This window comes from Saccopteryx bilineata, chromosome 6 (genome assembly GCF_036850765.1).
Source record: "Saccopteryx bilineata isolate mSacBil1 chromosome 6, mSacBil1_pri_phased_curated, whole genome shotgun sequence".
Lineage (NCBI taxonomy): Eukaryota > Metazoa > Chordata > Mammalia > Chiroptera > Emballonuridae > Saccopteryx > Saccopteryx bilineata.
In genome coordinates, this window is record NC_089495.1 from 206567595 (window position 1) to 206586758 (window position 19164).

At 55.0% G+C, this 19164-nt stretch overlaps 1 protein-coding gene across 7 annotated transcripts in view; it reads left to right on the forward strand.

Annotated features, from left to right (window-relative positions):
- LOC136309490 (tyrosine-protein phosphatase non-receptor type substrate 1-like) overlaps positions 1-2967 on the forward strand; it is a 46642-nt gene extending 43675 nt beyond the window's left edge. For all 7 annotated transcript variants that reach the window (XM_066237659.1, XM_066237654.1, XM_066237661.1 and 4 more), the window contains exon 9: positions 1763-2967. In XM_066237659.1, coding sequence (XP_066093756.1) covers positions 1763-2017 — 255 coding nt within the window. In that variant the 3' untranslated portion in view covers positions 2018-2967. The remainder of the gene's footprint in view (positions 1-1762) is intronic.
- Positions 2968-19164: the final 16197 nt, after the last annotated feature.

The window sequence follows — 19164 nt, forward strand, 5'->3', positions numbered from 1 at the left end:
GCTGGCCACATCTCCTTGTCATGACCGGGGCAGGCTTCCCAGGCCGCCCGGCTGGCTGGCTGGCTGGTCTGCTCCCGAGAAGCTGAGCCTTCCCCGGGCTGATGCTGTCAGACCTCGGAGGAGGAGGAGGGCTTCCCCGGAGTCCCGTAACCAGACAAGTCCTGCCCTGGCCCTGGAACAAGAGAACGCCAGCTGTCCTTGACATTTTCCTGGCTGCTGTCATCACTTTAGATGTGATCTGTTGGGGAAGAATCGCGGGCCTGGTAAAACACGGGTGGCGTGTAGGCCAGAGTGTCGTGAGGCCTGCTCTCCTGACCCGGCACGGCCCGCCAGGGGGGGGGGGGGGGGAGCTGGGCACCAGCGCAGGTGGTAATTAGAAAAACAAGACAATTTCCAACCATGGGAGTGGGAGACGGGGACCTTCTCTCCTGTCATTTTTACCTCTGGACTTCTTTCTGGAACCCTCCGGGGAAAGAATGGCAGTAGAAAGAACCCATCTCAGAAACCTGTACAAAATTCAGTCAGCAAAGGCTTGTTGAGCACCTACTATGCGCCCGGCCCTGGGCAGTGAGCAAGGCAGTCACCACCCAGCTCTTGGGGCGCGTGTCTGGGATTCTGGTGCCAGGTGCCAACCCTTGCCAGGGAGGGCATTTAATGCTGTTGGTGTGGGTTTCCTAGAGAGAAGTATGAGCGGGCAGGGCGTGGGGCGGAGGGGCTGTGTGTCTGTGTGTGTGTGTGTGTGTGGTCAGACCACAGCTTTAGAATCCCACAGACTTCGTTTCTTCTCCAGCTGCGTGACTTTCACCAACTTCTTTAACCTCCCTGGGTCTCGGAGGTTTTTTTTTACCTGTAAAAGGGGGCTCATCATTCCTACCAAGCAAGGTTGTGAGGGGACCTAAATAAGGTGACGCAGGGGTCGGCCTCAGTTTCTGCACCATAACCCATGCCTCGTTGAATAAACAGGTCCACGAATAACGGTCCCCGCCCACCGGGGGAGCCGCACTTACTGCCCTGCTCGGTGGATGCCGTGGTGGAGACACGTGGGCTGAGGAAGCGCGGGGAAGGAGCCCCGGACCCAGACGAAGGGGGGGGGGTGTCTCAGTGTGTGGCAGAGACAGAGAGGGACAGATAGAGACAGACAGACAGGAAGGGAGAGAGATCGAGAAACATCAATCCTTCGTTGCAGCTCTTTAGTTGTTCATTGATTGTTTTCTCATATGTGCCTTGACCCGGGGGCTACAGCAGACCAAGCGACCCTTTGCTCGAGCCAGCGACCTTGGGCTCAAGCTTGGGTGAATCTTGCTCAAACCAGATGAGCCCTCACTCAAGCTGGTGACCTCGGGGGTCTTGAATCTGGGTCCTCTGCTTCCCAGTCCACTGCACCCCCATCTGGTCAGGCAAGCAGTGCTTGTCCTTGAATGGACAAGGTGGACTGAATCCATGACAAGAAGGAGGGGGACAGGCGCTAGGCAGAGGGAGGAGTACTGGCAAGGCGGGACAGAACCGTGGGAGGAGGGTGACATTGAGTCAGGGCTGGGAGGTGACCACCGTGGCGTTCAGGAAGATCCGCAGGCTGTGTGTGGGGGGGTGTGTGGGGGGGTGGATCAGAGACGGTGACGTTGGCCAGAGAAGAGCTGGGTGTGAATTACGGCTGAGTCACTGGCGGTCGAGAGGCGACAGAAACATCCAGACTTGGTACTAATGAGTCAAGCAGGGAAGGCCTCTAGGGGCTCCAGAATGACCTTCTCTCCATCTCGTTTAGATCCAGGACAACAACGACATCACGTACGCAGACCTGAACCTGCCCAAGAGGAAGAAGTCAGCCGCCCGGGCCGCGGAGTCCAACAACCACACGGAGTACGCCAGCATTCAGTCCGTCCGGCCGCCGGCGCCCGAGGACACCCTGACCTACGCCGACCTGGACATGGTCCACCTGAACCGGGCCCCCAAACAGCCGGCCCCCAAGCCCGAGCCGTCCCACTCGGAGTATGCCAGCGTCCAGGTCCCGCGGAAGTGAACAGAGCCTAGGTCTTCTCTTCTGGGTCTGCGCCCGTGAGCCTTCCTGCCCCACGTGGGCCAGCCAGCCCAGTGCCCGGAGGGCCGGGGTGGCACAGGTCTTGCTTGGGACCCAAGGATGAGGCTGGCTCTTGTCTCCCCAACCCACGTGGCTGTCCAGTACTCCAGGGTGGCGATGCCCACCCCCACCACCGCTCCCCCTGCATTGCCAAACACGGAGGCTGATGCCACCAGACCATCGGGGAACGTGAGCTGCCAGGGGTCCGAGGACTCTCACGCCTCTCTCCGTCAGCCACGGGGCTTGGTCATGGCCTTGGAGATGCTCGACAGCCTCCTGGACACTGTGCGGTCTGATCTTCCAAGGAGAGGAGGGAGGAGCAGTCCACCTGCTTCCTGTACCATCATCACCACCTCCGCCACCTCCACCATCCCGCTGGGGCTTTGGGAGAAGTTCTGTTTAGCTTAAACTGCCACATTCAAGGAGAAGGTAGAAAAAAAAAACAACGACCCAAAAACCCTGGGACCACATCCTGAGACTCACTGAGGTTGCTGCCAGCAGTCCTGGTGACCCGCAGCCCTGGACTGACAAATCACAAGCCCCAGGGAGGGGAGAGGACCCTCCGGGGACTCCTCCACCACCAAGGCCACCAAGGACTGAGCAACAAGACCCTGCTCCTCTGGCCCTCCCTCCGAGGCTCCGAGGCCCCGGAGGACCCGGCTTCCCGACCGCCACGCCCGCGCGGCCCCGTCTCTCCTCTCTAGACCCGAGCTTGCTTCTCCCGGCTAGCACTAAACTAACTCAGCAACATGCAGCTGTGGACGCCTGTAAATTATTGATCAATGTGAAACGTGCAATCTTGAAACCGAGGTGTTAGAAAATTTGCTCTGTGGTGTTTCGTTTTGTGTTTATTTTTTTTTTATTGTTGTTGTTATTTTTTTCTTTCTTTCTTTCTTTCTTTCTTTAAAACAACGGCAGCATATCTTGGCTCCTTGTCATGCACGTGTCGAAGTGCATCCGGGGTTGGGTCTCATGCCGTCTAAGGCTCAGCAGTCGGTCTTCCCGGAGGGGGAGATCCTGCAGTGGAAAGTGGGTTCCTCCCGCGTCCGGGAGCCCCGAGGATGGGGAAGGAGCTTCTTCCGGTTGGGCTGCTCCACGGAGATGCGTAAGCTTTCTCTCCGGGACTGAACTGGCCACGTTCCCCGCCTCGCCACGTGGCGGGCGCCGCTGCCTTCCTGCCCCCGGCGTGGTGAGCCCGAACCCGCCAGTGCTGCCCCCTGCACCCTGCGGGCTTGTCGGGACCTCACGCCTCCGTCTGCTCACCCGGGACGGGGACAGGAGAGACGCCATTCCTCCCCGCCATTCCTCATAAGCACTTTAGGGCCGTGCAGGGTAGGAAGCTGTGCCTGGCTCTTCCCTCCACCCCTTCCGCGGCCTTCCCCCCTCCCGCCTTCCCCCCTCCCGCCTTCCCCCCTCCCACCACCCCCGTTCCTTCCAGCTCTCTGAGCCGAGCCCGGCAGGACGCATCCCTATTGCTGCTCTCAGACCCTATCAGGATGAAACTGGAATGCATCCCGGACAGACAAGCGGCCTGCGCAGCCCCTGAAGCCAGGGCTGACCCACCTCTCTGTCCCTCTGTCTCAGGCGGTCGGGCAGGGACCGTGACCCGTGGTCCTCCGACCCCCCACCTGCCCTCCTGATTCAGAGCCACAGCCTGGCTGGGCCCGGGGCCAGCACAGGTGGCACGCTGCCTATTCCGTCTCCACGTGTCACCCCCCCAGCTCTTGGAGCTGAGACACTAGTCGTCACTGCCCACACACCCCCACCCCCGCCCGCCCTGGGTCCAGACATTTGGTGCCCAAGGAATTGTTGGCTGCAGCCTTCAGGGCAAGAGAGAAGCCGGCCCGTCCTGCCTGGGCAGCACAACCTACAGGGGGAACTCAGGGAGCTGGGCACAGACCCTGCCCTCTGGGGAACGGTGATTTGATGTTTCACATGACGGCATCCAGGGATGAGCTGAGCCAGAGGGCCATGTGGGCAGCTTTGGCCCGATGAGCTAGAATTTCTCTGTGGCATCTGGGAGCCCAGTGCCCCCCAGCCACCTGGCTTGGGCCATTTCCAAATTTCCAAAAGGTTGGCTTGTAAACCTTGGTCACCCTGGGTCACCCTCTCTTCTGCCCAGAGAGAACGCACACACCCGTACACACTCACACGGAATCTTGAAAGAATGTTTTCTTGGTGCCATTTTAATTTAATTTTATTTTGGATTTTGGAAGGGGAGCCAGGGACTGAGGCCGAGGAAGCCATGTAGTTTTCAGCTGACTGGCAGCCCGGAGTCTCGTACCTTGTGTATCGAACGAACCCAGGAAAAGGAAGAGGTCAAGACAACGGTGCGGAAGGAGCGTGGTTTGGAGAGTTTATTTTAAGACTGCTGGGAAGGAAACAGGCCCCATTTTTGTATATAGTTGCAACTTAAACTTTTTGGCTTGCAAAATATTTTTGTAATAAAGATTTCTGGGTAACAACAATCCCTTGGGGTGCTGAGTGTCCTTGTCTCTCGTGAGTATATCCCCCCACCCCCGCCCCCGCGTCCGGGAGCCCAGAAGAAGATGGCATGGGGTGTCCCTCTCTTGGGTTTTAAATAGACACAGAGACTCTGTTTTCCCAGCTCGGAGGGAGTGAGTGTGACGTTGTGCCCAAGGCACCTGCGTGGGCGGGATTCCCACAGACAACTGAGTTTGAACCCCGACGCTGCAGGAATTCAATCCGCTCTCCTCTCTGATTCAGGTCCGTCATCAGCCAGCGGAGACAGTAACACCCCCAGCCAGGGTTACTGTGGGATTAAAGGGGGTCAGAGGGCACCAAGCCCTCTGCTAGGGACACGCAGTCCTTCACTAAGCATTGGGTCTTTGCTCCCCTCCCCCCACCAAACATTGCACATCTGGGTCTGGTCACCCCTCCCCGCACGCAGGACCTTGGACAAGCAGAACCTCACTTTCCCAAGTGCAGAAACCTACTGCTCGTCCTAGAAGATCCTTGCCAGATGACCCATGTCAAGTGCTAGGACCTAGTAGGTGCTCAATAAATACCAGCTTCCTTACCTGCCCTCTGTGAGTCTGTTAATAATAGGAATGGCCATGCTATAATATTTCATGCTCACGGGTGTGTTGGTACTTTTCATTGATTAAACTCATCGACCTCACAACTCGGGGGAGGTCATTTTATTGACCTCGTGTTATAAACAAGACAGAGAGAGGCGACGTAGCTTCCAGAGGGTCACACAGCTAATGAGGGATGTTGCTGGGACTCAGAACTCCAGCTTCCTGACTCCAGTGCCCAGCTTGTCACCAGTGAGCTCACCTCAACACCCCGCGTCTTGCTGCGGACCGTGCAGGGTGGCGACATGCCGAGCATTTCCAGGTACTCACTCGTCTAATCCCTCCCAGCCACCGTGTGAGACCGGAACTCCGGTTATCCATATTGTACAGGTGAATGAGCTCTGCGAAGGCATAGAGGGGTAAAGTCACTTCCCCAGTGTCCCGGAGCAGAGCCAGGGTTTGAACCCCAGGAGTCTGGCTCTTCCCCACCACACTCTGCCGCCTCCTTTAACTGTCATCACTGTCAGCAGTGCTCATGGCCATAAAAAAAAAAAAGATTTTATTGACTTTAGAGCAAGGGGAACACTGACTACTTGTTCCATGTATTCAGGCATTCATTGGTTGGTTCTGGTATGTACCCTGACTAGGGATCGAACCTGCAACCCTGGTATAGAGGGATGAATCTCTAACTGACGGTGCTACCCGACCCGGGCTGCTCACGCCCCTTTTGCAGATGAGGCTCAGGACATGCACGTGACCTGACCATTCACACAGGAATCTGTACTTGAGCGGAGAGACTCGCACTCAGATGGGTTAGAGCCCCCGAGACTGAGCCTTTGGCCTGGTCCATGTGAGCGGTGACCCTCTGAAGGCACAGAGCCTCCTGCAGGGCTGGGAGGTCCCCTGCCTCCCAGGCCAGGACCTTGGCTGCGCTGAAGAACTCAGCGCTCTGTGACATCTGTGTGCTACTCGCGGGATGAGGTATTGGAGGCATGGCTCCAGGCTGAGTGGGCGGAAAGATGCCTTCTGTTTTTCTGGGAAGGTGTGGGGGGAGGAATGAAGAACTGCGTGTCCAAGGAGACGGGGGTGGGGAGGGAGGGGGGAGACACAGATTCCCTGCAGCACCTGGGCGGGGCTTCTCCAGGGCTCCAACCCCCTCCTCCCCAACTCCGTGCAGGTTGGCAGCCCAAACGAGCGTTGATAGGAGCCAAGGGACCCTCTTCCTTCCTGCCTGCCAGGAACTCAGGCCAGCATTGGCATTTATTGGACACCTCCTGCGGGCTCCCCGTGCAAAGGAGAAAGAGGGGAACCTCCGACTCCGTGAGGCCCCAGAGACCCAGCCCACTCATCGTGATAATCAGGGGAAGCTCCGCCCCCTCCTCAAGACTCGAATGCCCAACTGCCAAAGCCACTGAGTCTTCTAGCATATCCCACCAGACATGTGTTTATCTTATTTCACTTTTATATAAGCCCTTACTATGTATCAACAGTCTTCTTCCAATTCTGTACAAATATTAACTATGTAACGTCAATTCACTCCATCCTCTTAACAAACCGACAAGGTAGACACCCGACACCGCGATGATCCCCTGTTTAATTGAGACATTGAAGCACAGAGATATTACATATCTTGTCCAAAGGCCGCCATCCAGGAAGTGGTGCAGCCGTGGGTGTGGGTGGGCACTGGGTGGGCAGCTGAAGGGGGGGCTGGGGCTTGCTGGAGAGACAGCGGCGCCCTCAGACACTGTTGGGGTGCCCTGAGCTCTACAAGGGGCCGCAAACACCACGTGGGCTCACCCCGAAGAGCACCAGGGCTGTCCCAGGCACCTGCCTGATCACCCGCCAGCAGATGTGCCCTTGGGGGTTCCCCAGGTTTGGTCTGCCACCTCTGGGGTCCCCACTGCACCCGTCCCTTAACCACAGCACGGTGCTTGATCAAGGTCCGAGTTTGTTTTCCAAATGCAAGATTATGAAATTGTAAATGCTTTCGAAAAGCATGTTCCCCAGATGTTGAAAAGCAGGCAAGGCTTGGTGACAGAAGTCGGGGCGAGGGGGGGGGGAGGCTGTCGTTGGAGGGAGCGGCGCTGGAGGCGCTGGAGGGCCCTGGAAGGTGCTGGAAGGTGCTGGAAGGCGCGATGGGTGAGGGGGAGCGGCTCCCCCCTCCAAGCGGTGGTTACACACGGGCTCGCACATGGAAGAGGCCTTCCGTGGCGGCTTCGCACGTCCGCACTTCCCTGTGTGCAAGTTTTACCTCCGAGTTTCAAAGAGACTGGTGCCCCGTGCCCCTGGGGACTCGACCCCCCAACTTTGATGCCTGCTCCAGCCTGGCAGTTTCTTAAAGATGGTGTCAACGCTTTATTTTTGGTCCCCAAGCCCAGCTCAGGGCCCGGTTCCCAGGAGGGGTTCGGGGGAGTGTGGCTGAGTTCATTTGAAAGATAGCATCCCAGTGACCAAAATAGCACATGGAACAGTGAGAGAAAAAGTGCCAAGCTGGGCGTGAAGACCGAGGCTGGCTCCCGGGGCGAGCCGTCTAGCTGTCATCTCATGACTGAGACTCCCTTAATTACTGTCCTCACTCATCCTACGCCCTCCCCTTTCCCCAGGGGGACAGAGGCAGCAGCACACACAGTCCTCACCCTGTGACCCTGGGCAAGCAGCTTCCCCTCCAAGCCTTGGTTGGGTCACCTGAGGAATGGGACAATAGATGTCTTCACCGCAAGGGGCTTCTCATGAAGGTCAGATAGAGTCGACCTAGATCTAAGACCCTGTGCAACAGAGTGGGGCAGAGAGCAGTCTACGTACACACCTCCATACACACTCACACATCACACACCTCACGTGCATTCATATACACACACTCACACTCTCACACTCACCCCTTCACACCCCCACACTTGCATACGGTCATGCACAATCATGACACATTTACATACATAATCTCGCCCAATCACATCCATGTGCGTTCACACTCACACATTCACACCCATGTATTCATACATATTCTCACACACACACCCCATGTATTCATACATATTCACACACACACACACACACACACACACACACACACACAGGCCAAGTTTGTGGAGGAGCTCAGTGATGGTGGGACTCCTCTTCTGGCTGAAATAGTTTTATTAAGTCCCTCCCTCCCTCCCTCCCTCCCTCAGTAGCCTGGGCTCCCTCTCACCAACTTTGAGGACTCCAGCACTCCAGCCTGGTTTTCAGGGTCCTCTTCCTTCACCCCACCTGACCTTCCTGAGGACACTTCCTGCTCTTCCCCAGCCCAGACTGGGCTCTCTGTCCACACCAGGTGGACGTCCCTGTGACTGTCCTGGCCCCACAGTGAGTCACCCTGCAATAATGCAGTGCCTCCCCAACCAGACCACGGCCATGGTCTCCCCCACACGACACAAGAACTTCATTTCCTACCTTTAGGATCCAGCCCCTGGGGAAGGGGGACTGAAGGCCGCCTGGTGCCAGACAGGAGCCTGGGGGCTTGAATTCTTGATTTCACCGAAAAGTTACAACGTTACAGCCTTTGGATATAGGATGGGTACTGCGGGGTTCATGTCACAGATAAGAAAATTGGGTCTCTCAACAGTAAAGAGATAAGCTCAAGATCACTCACTCAGCCAATAATTACCTCTCAAGCTCCCACGGTGAACTTGGCTCAGTGCAAAATTTCTGCAGCAACATTGTTGAGGAAAGAAAGATGGGCCACACCCCTGTGAGCTCATGGGCCATGAGGGAGTCGGAGCATCTGGTAATTCCAATACAATTAGGAATGCTGCTAGAACAGGGGTGGGTGGTGGTGGTGGTGGGGGCAGCGTGAGATTTCCAGGAAGCTATCAAACACGAGACCTACAGCTACAGAACGAACACATTAATGAGTGAGCCGGCAGGAGGGGTCAGCTGATTCCAAGAGTCCAGTAAATGGGTGTTTACAGATTTCCCAAAAAGGAAGAGAGAAGATTTTTTTAGGTTGATGTTCTCCAAGACGACAAAAAAAAAAAAAAAAAAAAGAATCATACCTTTGGAGTTATTATTTCTAAAGACAGAAGTCAGTGGCACCTCTCCTGGACAAAAATGTACAAATTAGCGTGCGCCTTTACGAAAACCTAGGCCCTCATCAAATAGCCAAGTCAGACACAGACACAGAGCACTCAGAATTAACTAACCCCTCCGTCGGCCTTTTTAAACAATGCCCCAGGACGGCGATAAAAAAGAACCTAATAGCATCTTTCGTCTTATTTCTCAGTTTCAGGAGAAGGCCCACGGGCCTCCCTCAGCCGACCACAGGGCAGAAAAGCTTCCTGAGAGGGAAATCCTTGAGCTGAGGCTTGAAGGATGTGTACGAAGGAGTCAGAGAGGTTATGAAAGAGGCAGGGCCAAGCCCAAGAAAGCTTGCCCGGTGTGGGCTGGCCCCTACTGAACTCCGCAGCCCTCTACAGTACTGCTCTCCCCACCACTCCCAGCGACATCAGGGGCCTGTCAGTTCCTGGAACGAACCCCAGGGCCTTTGCATATGCTGCTCCCTCTGCCGGGAACACTTGCTGGGTCTTTCCTGCTAGACCTCCAATCCAAAGATTGGGCCGAATTCCTTTGTTCAAACACCATGGTAACACTCCTGCCTGGAACTTCCCTTCTGTAAGGTCTGTCACCGTTTGCAATCACACGGGGACCCTGTGATTATTTGATTAACATCCCTCCCCTCCACTGCCCGGGGAGCTGCCTTGGGGCGAGGAAGGTGTTGCCATTGCTCAGCAATGTACTCCTCTGCCCAGCCCCTAGAAGGCATCCAGTAAATATCTGTTGGCTGCATAGGAGGAGGAATGAAGGGATAGGAGGAAGGCAGGAGGAGGGTGGAAAGAAAAACAGGAGAGTAATGTAAAAAAAAAAAAGAAAGAAAGAAAGAAAGCTAGAAGTTGTTGGAGATTGCGTGACATTTTAAGAGAACTGGAAATTGTTTGGAATAGGACTCCAAACCCTAGACGGTCATCGTGATCTCTAGGTTCAGAGCAGTCACTTATTAAAAAAAAAAAAATCGATGCGCGCTCCCCAGCGGGCAAGGAGCTAGTGACCCTCGTCTGAGCCTTTGATGTCTCCTCTGGGGATTGCACAGCGCCTTCCCCTCCCCTGAAATTACACAGCCCTGGCGCTGCTGGGGACGTAGCCACTTCAAGAGTCCGAAGGGCTGGGGGCTTGGCGGTGGCGGCTCGGTAGGACGCGTCCTCCCCGGCCCTGCTTCAAGGACAACCGGCCAAGCCCTCGTGGTGGAAGGTGCTGCGTCCCCGCAGGCTGCTCTGGGCAAGGCAGGGCCAGCTGCCGCAGCAGCCGGTCGCGTGGCTCTGGGCCACAGAGCTGTCTCCGGAATGAGGCCGGGTGAGAGTTTAATGGCGAGAAGGCTGTGGCCCTACGGAGGCTGTCAGCTCCCACTCAGGCCCCGCGTCTCCCTGGGTGCCAGGAAATAGACCCCCGAGCCCATGCAGATGAACGCATTACCGCTAATGCCGTGAGAGGGTTGCAAAGGCGCTGGGGTGGCCGGGCCGGGAGGTGCCATTACTGCGGGACCTTTCGCTGAAAAATATTTCTTGGGGCAATTAAATCTTCAGCTGTCTCCTTGCAAGGAGTGCCAGCTTGCATTTTAATTATCTTTAAAACGGGGAAGTAGGAAAAAGGACACAAGGCAAAGAATTAAAAAAAAAAACAAAAAAAACTGCCATCGTCTAGGGCCATGCAGTTATTCAGAAAGTTTCTCCTCCATCAGCTCCACGAGGTCCTGACCCTTTGGGGGCCAGGCCCCCTGGAACGTTGGCAGGGGCCCATCTGGGGAGTGGGGGGAAGGGGGAGATGGGGGGAAGACGGTGGGCGGAGCCACCCTGTGTGTGGGTGGCGGGTCCTCCACGGGAGAATCACAGAGGCTGCAGCGTGGCTCACCCCCCTGTCTGCTCGCCGCTGCGTTCTACCAGGTGGAAATTATTAACCTAATTTTACAGATGAGGAAACTGAAACTGAGAAAATAATTGCCGATAGCATGCGCGACAGCAATAAAAAGGCACAAACTACCAGTACCACGCAGCAGCGAGCGCGGATGAACCAAGGAAACACGTTATGCTGAGCACACACACCGCCAGACGTCGTGCACGTGCACGCTGGGTGACTCTATTTGCATGAAGTTACAGACCCAGCAAAACGCATCCATCAGGACAGGAAGCAGAGACGTAGGGGGTGGGGGTTAGGGGGAGGGCGGAGGCGGGGATTGACTGCAGGGCAGAGGGAACTTTTGGGAGTTTGAAGCGCCCTTGGTCTTCATTGAGGTGGCTTATTTATCCAAACTCATTGAACAGTATTCTGATTTTTGTTTTGTTTTGTTTTTAGGTGATGTTGGGCAGATAAAATGTATTATGCTCACTTTGTTAAAGATAACACGAGGAGGCCATCGCCCAGGTGATATTAATGTGTGTTGGGGTGGGCTAAAGGCAGGCAGAATCCTTTAGCCTGGGGCTTGGTTTTGGGATTAAGCCTTTCCTACCCTTTTTGATGTAGGGCAGTACAATCCTATCATGCCTCAGAGGGTGACTTTGTATTAGAGACTTCCCTGTTTTGTATATTGGATTAAGGGTTTGGATTTCTACACTATAAAATGGGGACGGAATGAGAGTTTGGCTCTTGGTTCCTGAGATAATCATTAGAAGAGAGCAGAGGAGAGCAGAGAAAGGCCACGTGGAGGAGGCCAGGAGAAGCAGCCAAGATGGTGGAGTGCTGAGTGAGATGCCAGTTTGTGTAGAGTTTGTATTTGGGATTAGGAAGGAGACAGGGAACAGAGGTGAATAAGTCTGGTGAGCTAGAAACCTTTGATTCTAGGAAACTCGGATAAGTCAGTGGCTTTGTGAGCACTGAGTGTGACTGGGTTTTGGAGCCCAGTGTGTATTTTTACTTGCCCGCCGGGTGCAAGGTAGGATTAAAGGCTATGGCCCACCAGTTTTTGGCTCCATGGTTTCTTTACCGACTGTCCGAATCCAATGCGAACCTGCATGGGCCAGGCTGCTATGATAGTGGCCCTGGCCCTGCCTTCTGGCTTTACAGTGAAAAGAGGGAAGATAGTGAAGCAGACTCCCTCATGTGCCCTAGCTGGGATCCACACCCTGTCTGGGGTCGATGCTTGAGTACCCAGCTATTTTTAGCACCTGAGGCTGACACATTTGGACCAACTGAGCTATCCTGAGTGCCTGAAGCCAATGGAGCTACTGGCTGCGGGAGGAGAAGGGGGAGAGAAGGGGAGGGGAGAGAGGGGAAGAGAAGCAGATGGTCGCTTCTCCTATGTGTCATGACTGGGCATCAAACCCAGATGTCCATACTCCAAGCTGATGTTCTATCCACTGAGCCACCACCAGGGCTGAACAGTATTCTTATAAGGAGTGTCTTTTATTGTTTGGAAGTTATACCTTGATAACTTTGATTAAATCATAATTTTAATAGTACAGACCTGTCCCTATCCTTAGTGTAAGCAACTTCCGCATAGCTTCAAGCCATTCATTCATGTATCCTTCGTGCCTACCTGTGACCTAGGCATTGTGAGGGAGGAGGAAACTGAGGCACAGAGGCCTGAAGGAACTTTCCCAAGGTGATAAGGACAGTAGGAGGCAGAGCCTGGCTTCAACCCCAGACAGGCTGTCTCTGCAGCCTTAGGGCTCTGAAAGCGGAGGACAAAGTGACCAGCGCGTTAGTCCCAGAGGCGGTATTAGATCTCAGGGCCTTTCCAGTATGACACGGCGGGGGCGGAAGGGGGAAATTCATCCAAGAACGATTCCCCCAGCGTCTACTGTAGGTCATACTGTGGACACACGAGGGGGAACAGAAGAGCCCCAGGTCCTTATTGGCGGGGATGGGGGTGGGGGGTAGGGCAAGGGAATCAGGTGAGGCAGGGATTGCCAACTAATCACGGCCATGAACGTGAACTCGCAGTCCACGACGAGGGCTTCGCGGGCGTGGGTACCCGGAGCCCAAAAGCACCGCCCGCACTGGAGGTTTGCCCAGGACCTCGCCCTCCCGCGGAAATGGCTCTGCTGCCTGGGCAGGCGCTGCGTTCCTGAGCCACTTGCTCCTAACTCAGTTTCCCTGCCAAGCCGCCGGTTCTGCTGATGCAGGACAAGTTTCACAATCTTGTCATTCCAGGCACTCTCTGGGGAGCGGTCCACACCTTTCCCCGCCCTCCACCGTCCCGGCACGGCCTCCTCCTCGCCTCTCTCTCCTCAGCTCCAAGGGCCCTCCTTCTGCCTCTGTAACTTACTTCCTGAGCCCATTTCTCCTACCTCTATGACATTCTAAATAAACTTTCTCTCAGAGTTTGGGGGGGGGGGGAACTAACAAAGAAAAGAAGATCTTGTCTTTCAGGAGAAGCAGACAGAGGTGCTTTGAAATCGTGCCCGCTGCTGTTGGCGCCCGGAGCTGGGAAGCTCAGCTATGTCAGGAATGCCCCCTGTGCTGGTCCCCTGGCAAGGCCACCCAGGGAGTGGCATTCCGGCCCAGCGGGAGTCACAGGCTGGGTGACAGCTGGAAGGCCTGGGAAAGACCCTTGCCTTGGACCAAGCACCCAGGTTCTGTGGAGACTCCCTGTGGTCCTGGCTCCAAGAATCGGACCGGGACTTTGGGCAGCGAAGGTTAGGCCTGTTTTCAAAGGCTCATGACCTTTGCTGATAGGCACCTCGTGTGGACAGCCCGAGCCGGCTGGGCAGTTTGGGGACGTTAGACAGTGTAGTCCTCTCCGCCAGCTCCAGACCACCCCCCCGGGGTTGCCAGGTGAGCACAGAGAAGGGGGGTGACTTGCTCAAGAATGCATGATGGGTAGGTACGGTCCAGGGCCCCCTACCAAAAGCCGCTACTAGGCAGGGGGAACTTGAGGTGACGCGGCACCCAGACAGTTCCCGTAGCTCCTGACCTGAGCCATCCTGGTTGGTGCCTTACCTCTGAGGACAGCCTGCTAGTCAGTCACCCCCTCCTCACTTATCTGAGTGATCTGTTACTTACTCGGCACCCCCTCCCCATTGTTTAACCGCGACCAGTAACAGATGTGTCCCCCCTGCAGCGGGAAATACCGCCAAACTCAGTCCGATAACGGGAGGAGGCTTCTCATCTTCGCTGCTGAAGGCGCTGGGGTCTCAGCCCGCCTGTGCGCAGGTGCGTAAATAAATTTCTTATAACACCCCTCAGGCCTTGTGCGTCCCTCCTCTGAGGACCTAGCGCACCGTAATAACAGAATTGGCCCCGGGCCCCTCCCCTGACGTCCAGGGCCCCCTGCGTCTCACCTCAGCCCCCCCCCTGCCCCCACCCCTCCACCCCCGCCCCTCCCCCGCAACCTCCAGTGAGGTCATCACTCATCACCATTTAGTGAAAATATTTTCTCATTGTGTAGCTTTGTTTTTACGTGAATGGACTCGTAATCCAACTCTGTCCTTGATGTTTAGGGTACCTTTCCCAGTCGCGCACGTAGCGCCTTCCTCCTTCTTTTAAACCGCTTGGTACGTCGTAGGGTTCCTGTAGCGGTTCGTTCCCGCATCCATTCATCTGCCAGACACGCACGCGCGCGCGGAGGCAGCTTCTCTATCCGGGGCAAGGACACAGGACGCATTACCGTGCTCGCCCTGGGTTCTCAACTCTGGTCTGAGAGACAGTGAACAAGCACGCAAATAAATAACCGAGACCATTTCACCAGCCCGAGCGCTACGAAGAAAATAAGATGGGCGCTAAGTGATGGAGAGGGCCTGGGCGGCGAGACACAGGGAGCAATGGAGAGGCCCTGTTCTAATTCCCCGTGGAGACGGGGCGCGGGCTGTCACGCGGCCACCCGCAGGAGAAGCGGGGAGGCCAGGGGGAGAGGACCGGGCTAGGATGTCCCAGGCCGAGGGGAGAGCTGGGCTGAGCTCGCTGTGGTTAGACTGTCAGGAGACCAGGAGCATGTTTGAAATGATGGTGGAGAGGCCAGTGGGGGGCCCTGGCGAGGTAGGGCCATGGTGAGTGCTTGGCTTTTCTCCTGAAAAACAAAACAAAACAAAGACAACGACGAAGCCCCTGGACCAGAGGGAGACAGAGGCCTGCTCTCATGCAAATTTCCACAAACCACTGCGCTGATGGGTAGAAACCGATAGCAGGGGCCCCGGCGGAGGAAGGAGAAGGGGGAGGGCCTCGTTCTCCGCTGAGGAAGGATTGGACTGTTTCTAACGTTTCCCTTCCTTTGCATACCGTTTTGCAATAAACATCGCCGCGCAGAAATTCCTAAGAGTGGGGGATGGGTGTAACACACAAACATATATATCTATATCTATATATACATTTATATCTATCTCACATCCAGGTGGCCACGTTGCCTTCCATTTCACCCCCAGGGTCCGGGGGGGGGGGGCGGTTTCCACTCTGAACTTTCCTGCTGCTGCTTTGCCCCTGGGAACCCTTTCGCCCAACCTCGCCAGCCCCTGGCGCGCACAGCCACGAGTCTTGAATGCAATCCGTATTTCTTGTTGCAATCTGGAATTACAAGTTGTTAAAAAGAAAAATCTCAGAAGCAAGCTAAGTGGCTACAAAACACACACACACACACACACACACCACAAAAAACTGCCCACAGGCCGCCTGTTCTGGTGGGAGTCAGAAAGAGGCCTTCAGCACCGTGAAGATGGTCAGTTTACCGCTATTCTTCCAACCAGGGCGAAGTTGCTACTGTTTTGGGTTTTTTTTTTATTTCTGTTCAGCCTGCAGACAAAGCACGGCGCTGAGATGTCAGTACCAACAGGCCCCAAGTTTACAAATGATCAAGGACCAGGAATGGAGAAGAGAGCTGCTCTCCTCCCAGCCCTCTGCCTCCCCCAACGCGTGGAGGAGGCCACACCTGGCCTGGTCAGCTCCCCCTGGTGGCCAATACCCCGCCGGGCAGCCTCCCCGCTGACATTCCAGGGGCGACTGGGCTGCCAGACTTGCCGTCCCTTCTTCATGAGTGGCCCTTTCCAAAGAAAGTTATTTTCTTCTTAATAATCAGCAGCCGCAGCCTCTGCAGTCGCGTCCAAGCATAATTGCACCATTTCCTCATCGCTGAAAGCTTGTTGGTGTGCTTTATTTGCGGAAGAGGGGAAGGGTTGCTGAGACGTATAACGAGGGTGCGCGCGGGTGGGTGTCTTGATTTTAATCTCGGCACTCTGGCGACGCTTTGAAGAAGGTTTATGTTATCTTTCCCAGACTGACCTGGTGAGTTACTTAATTGGGAGAGCATTTTGCAACACACCCGTTCCTTAATATTTTATCTTTTAAGACGATTGCCTCTTTTTTTTTTTCTTTCTTCTTCTTCTTTTTCTTCTTCCCACAGTGAAATAGATGGATAGCAAACTCTTTGAAACAAGTAGTCATTATTATTCATTAACTGCTGATGAAGTTGGCAGCTGTCAGGTTGGACGCATTGTCTCATTTTCTGTTCTCAGCAGCTCTGGGAGGGGGAGGGGATGAGTTCTGTAAAAAATTGTACAGAAGAAGAAACCGAGGCATTGGGAAGTGTGAATGGACCCAGGGGGACGGAGCCAGTCAAGGGCGGAACCGGGGTACAAAACCCAGGTCTCCCATTCTCTGCGATCGTGTTTTGCCTCCAGCCACGGGGTTTTGAACTGTCTCAACCCAGCCAAGCCGGAGCTGTAAGTCCCAGAATTCGGGTTCTGGGTGGTTCTGGGCTGACGTCGGCCACAGGCAGGAAGCATTGTGCCTGAGGTCCCCAAGGCACAAGATGCCCCCGTCTTTTTTAAACTCTGGAGGTCAGGGCACGGCGCTAGACAGAGAGGCCACTCACACAGGCTCTGACCTGCTGTCCATCTCGCTGCTGACCTGCTGTCCATCTCTGCGTGAACCTCACCTAAACAGCGAACGCTTTTTTTAGTGTAAGTCTATCTCATGCAGTATTTGGGACAGGCTTGTACTAAAAACACATTTGTTATCTATCTGAATTTTCAATTCACCTGGGCGTGGGCGTTCTGTATTTTATCTGGCCACCTCCCCCCAATAGGTGTCCTCCCGGCGAGGCCACCAATGGAGCCTTCTCCATCTGCCAGGCGTGACAAGAAGAACAAGCCCTCGGTCAACCTGGGGCGGGGGGGAGTAGGACAGGTTGAGGGTGGTCCTCGCAGGACCTCCGTTTCCCCCTCCTGGGCTACCTTGTGAAGCTGAGAGGTCCCCAAGGAGCCCTGAGTTCCAGCCTCTGACCATCGCCACCTTCAGGATAAAGTCCCCGTTCTTTCCTGGAGGCGGTGAAGGGGTCCACCTGCCGCCCCACCTCACCTCGTCCCCGGCTCACACAACCACCCAGAAAGACTTGATAGTTCCCCGAAGACAATCTCTTCTGGCCTGTAGGGCTCGGCCTTCACCCCTCTCCTCTGCTGCAGTGCCCTTTAAGCTCTCATTCACCCTTTGCACCTTTCATACCACCTCTTCCCAGAAGCCTCCCCTGACCACCACAGGCAGAGAGGTGCCTGCCTTCACTTCCATTGCCCTTGGGGCTTCCTTCGCACTCAGTTGACGATGGAATCATAGCTTCTACGTGTTTAACACGCTCTTATGACAAAAGGAAAAAAAGAAGAGAAAGATGAATAATTGAATAAGGCACCAGTGGTTCAACGGGCACAGGCACGCCCTGAGCGGACGCAGGGGAAGATCTATGAGAATCTCCTCTTTTTTCCAACCCATCTGTGCATCGGACTTTAATGAACATTCAGGGTTTTCACTTACAGCATCATTTTCATACAAAAAAATTTAGCACAACACAGATGTATTGGAATGTAGTATCAGATGCATTCCAACATACAGTCCCTCGGGGACTCTCGCCCTACGATCCCTTGATAAGTTTCGACCTTAAAGATAAATGTGCGTGTGTTTCTTTAAATGTAGGATTCCAGCCTGACCAGGCGGTGGCGCAGTGTATCGAGTGTCGGACTGGGATGTGAAGGACCCAGGTTTGAGACCCCGAGGTTGCCAGCTTGAGCGCGGGCTCATCTGGTTTGAGCAAGATTCACCAGTTTGAGCCCAAGGTCGCTGGCTCGAGCAAGGGGTCACTCGTTCTGCTGAAGGCCTGTGGTCAAGGCACGTGTGAGAAAGCAATCAATGAACAACTAAGGAACTGCAACAAAGAATTGATGTTTCTCATTTCTCTCCCTTCCTGTCTGTCTGTCCCTATCTGTCTCTCTCTCTCTCTCTGACTCTCTCTGTCTCTCCCACAAAAAAAAAAAAAAAAAAAAGTAGAATTCCAGTGGCCAGGAATGAGGGGTTCGGCCGACCGGACACATCTAAGTTCAGATTCCAGCTCGGTCACTTAAACTTGTTGCGCAAACTTGAACAATCCGATGCCTCAGTTTTCTCCTCTGTCAAAAGGGTGTAAAAAAAATAGTATCTCTTTCAGAAGGTTGCTGGGAGGGTGGAATAAGTTTACCACCTGTAAAGCACTTATAACCGCAGTGCTCACACCCACTAACGCCACGCCGGCTCACAGTCTCCGGAGGGGAAAGCCTGGTCCGGCGGTCGCTGCAGAAAGTCCTGCTAACCATGGACTCACCGGGAAGCCGTGTATGCGGGCTCCACCTGGACTCTCCTATGGACCACGTGTCAAGTGTAATTTTTATTATACCTGATTTTTACCCTTAATTTTTTTGTTTTTTGTATTTTTCTGAAGTTGGAAACGGGGAGGCAGTCAGACAGACTCCCTCATGCGCCCGACTGGGATCCACCCAGCATGCCCACCAGAGGGCAATGCTCTGCCCATCTGGGGCGTCGCTCTGTCGCGACCAGAGCCACTCTAGTGCCTGAGGCAGAGGCCATGGAGCCATCCTCAGCACCCTGGCCAACTTTGCTCCAATGGAGCCTCGGCTGCGGGAGGGGAAGAGAGAGACAGAGAGGAAGGAGAGGGGGAGGGGTGGAGAAGCAGATGGGCGCTTCTCCTGTGTGCCCTGGCCGAGAATCAAACCCGGGACTCCCTCATGCCAGGCCGATGCTCTACCACTGAGCCAACCGGCCAGGGCCCTTAATTTTTTT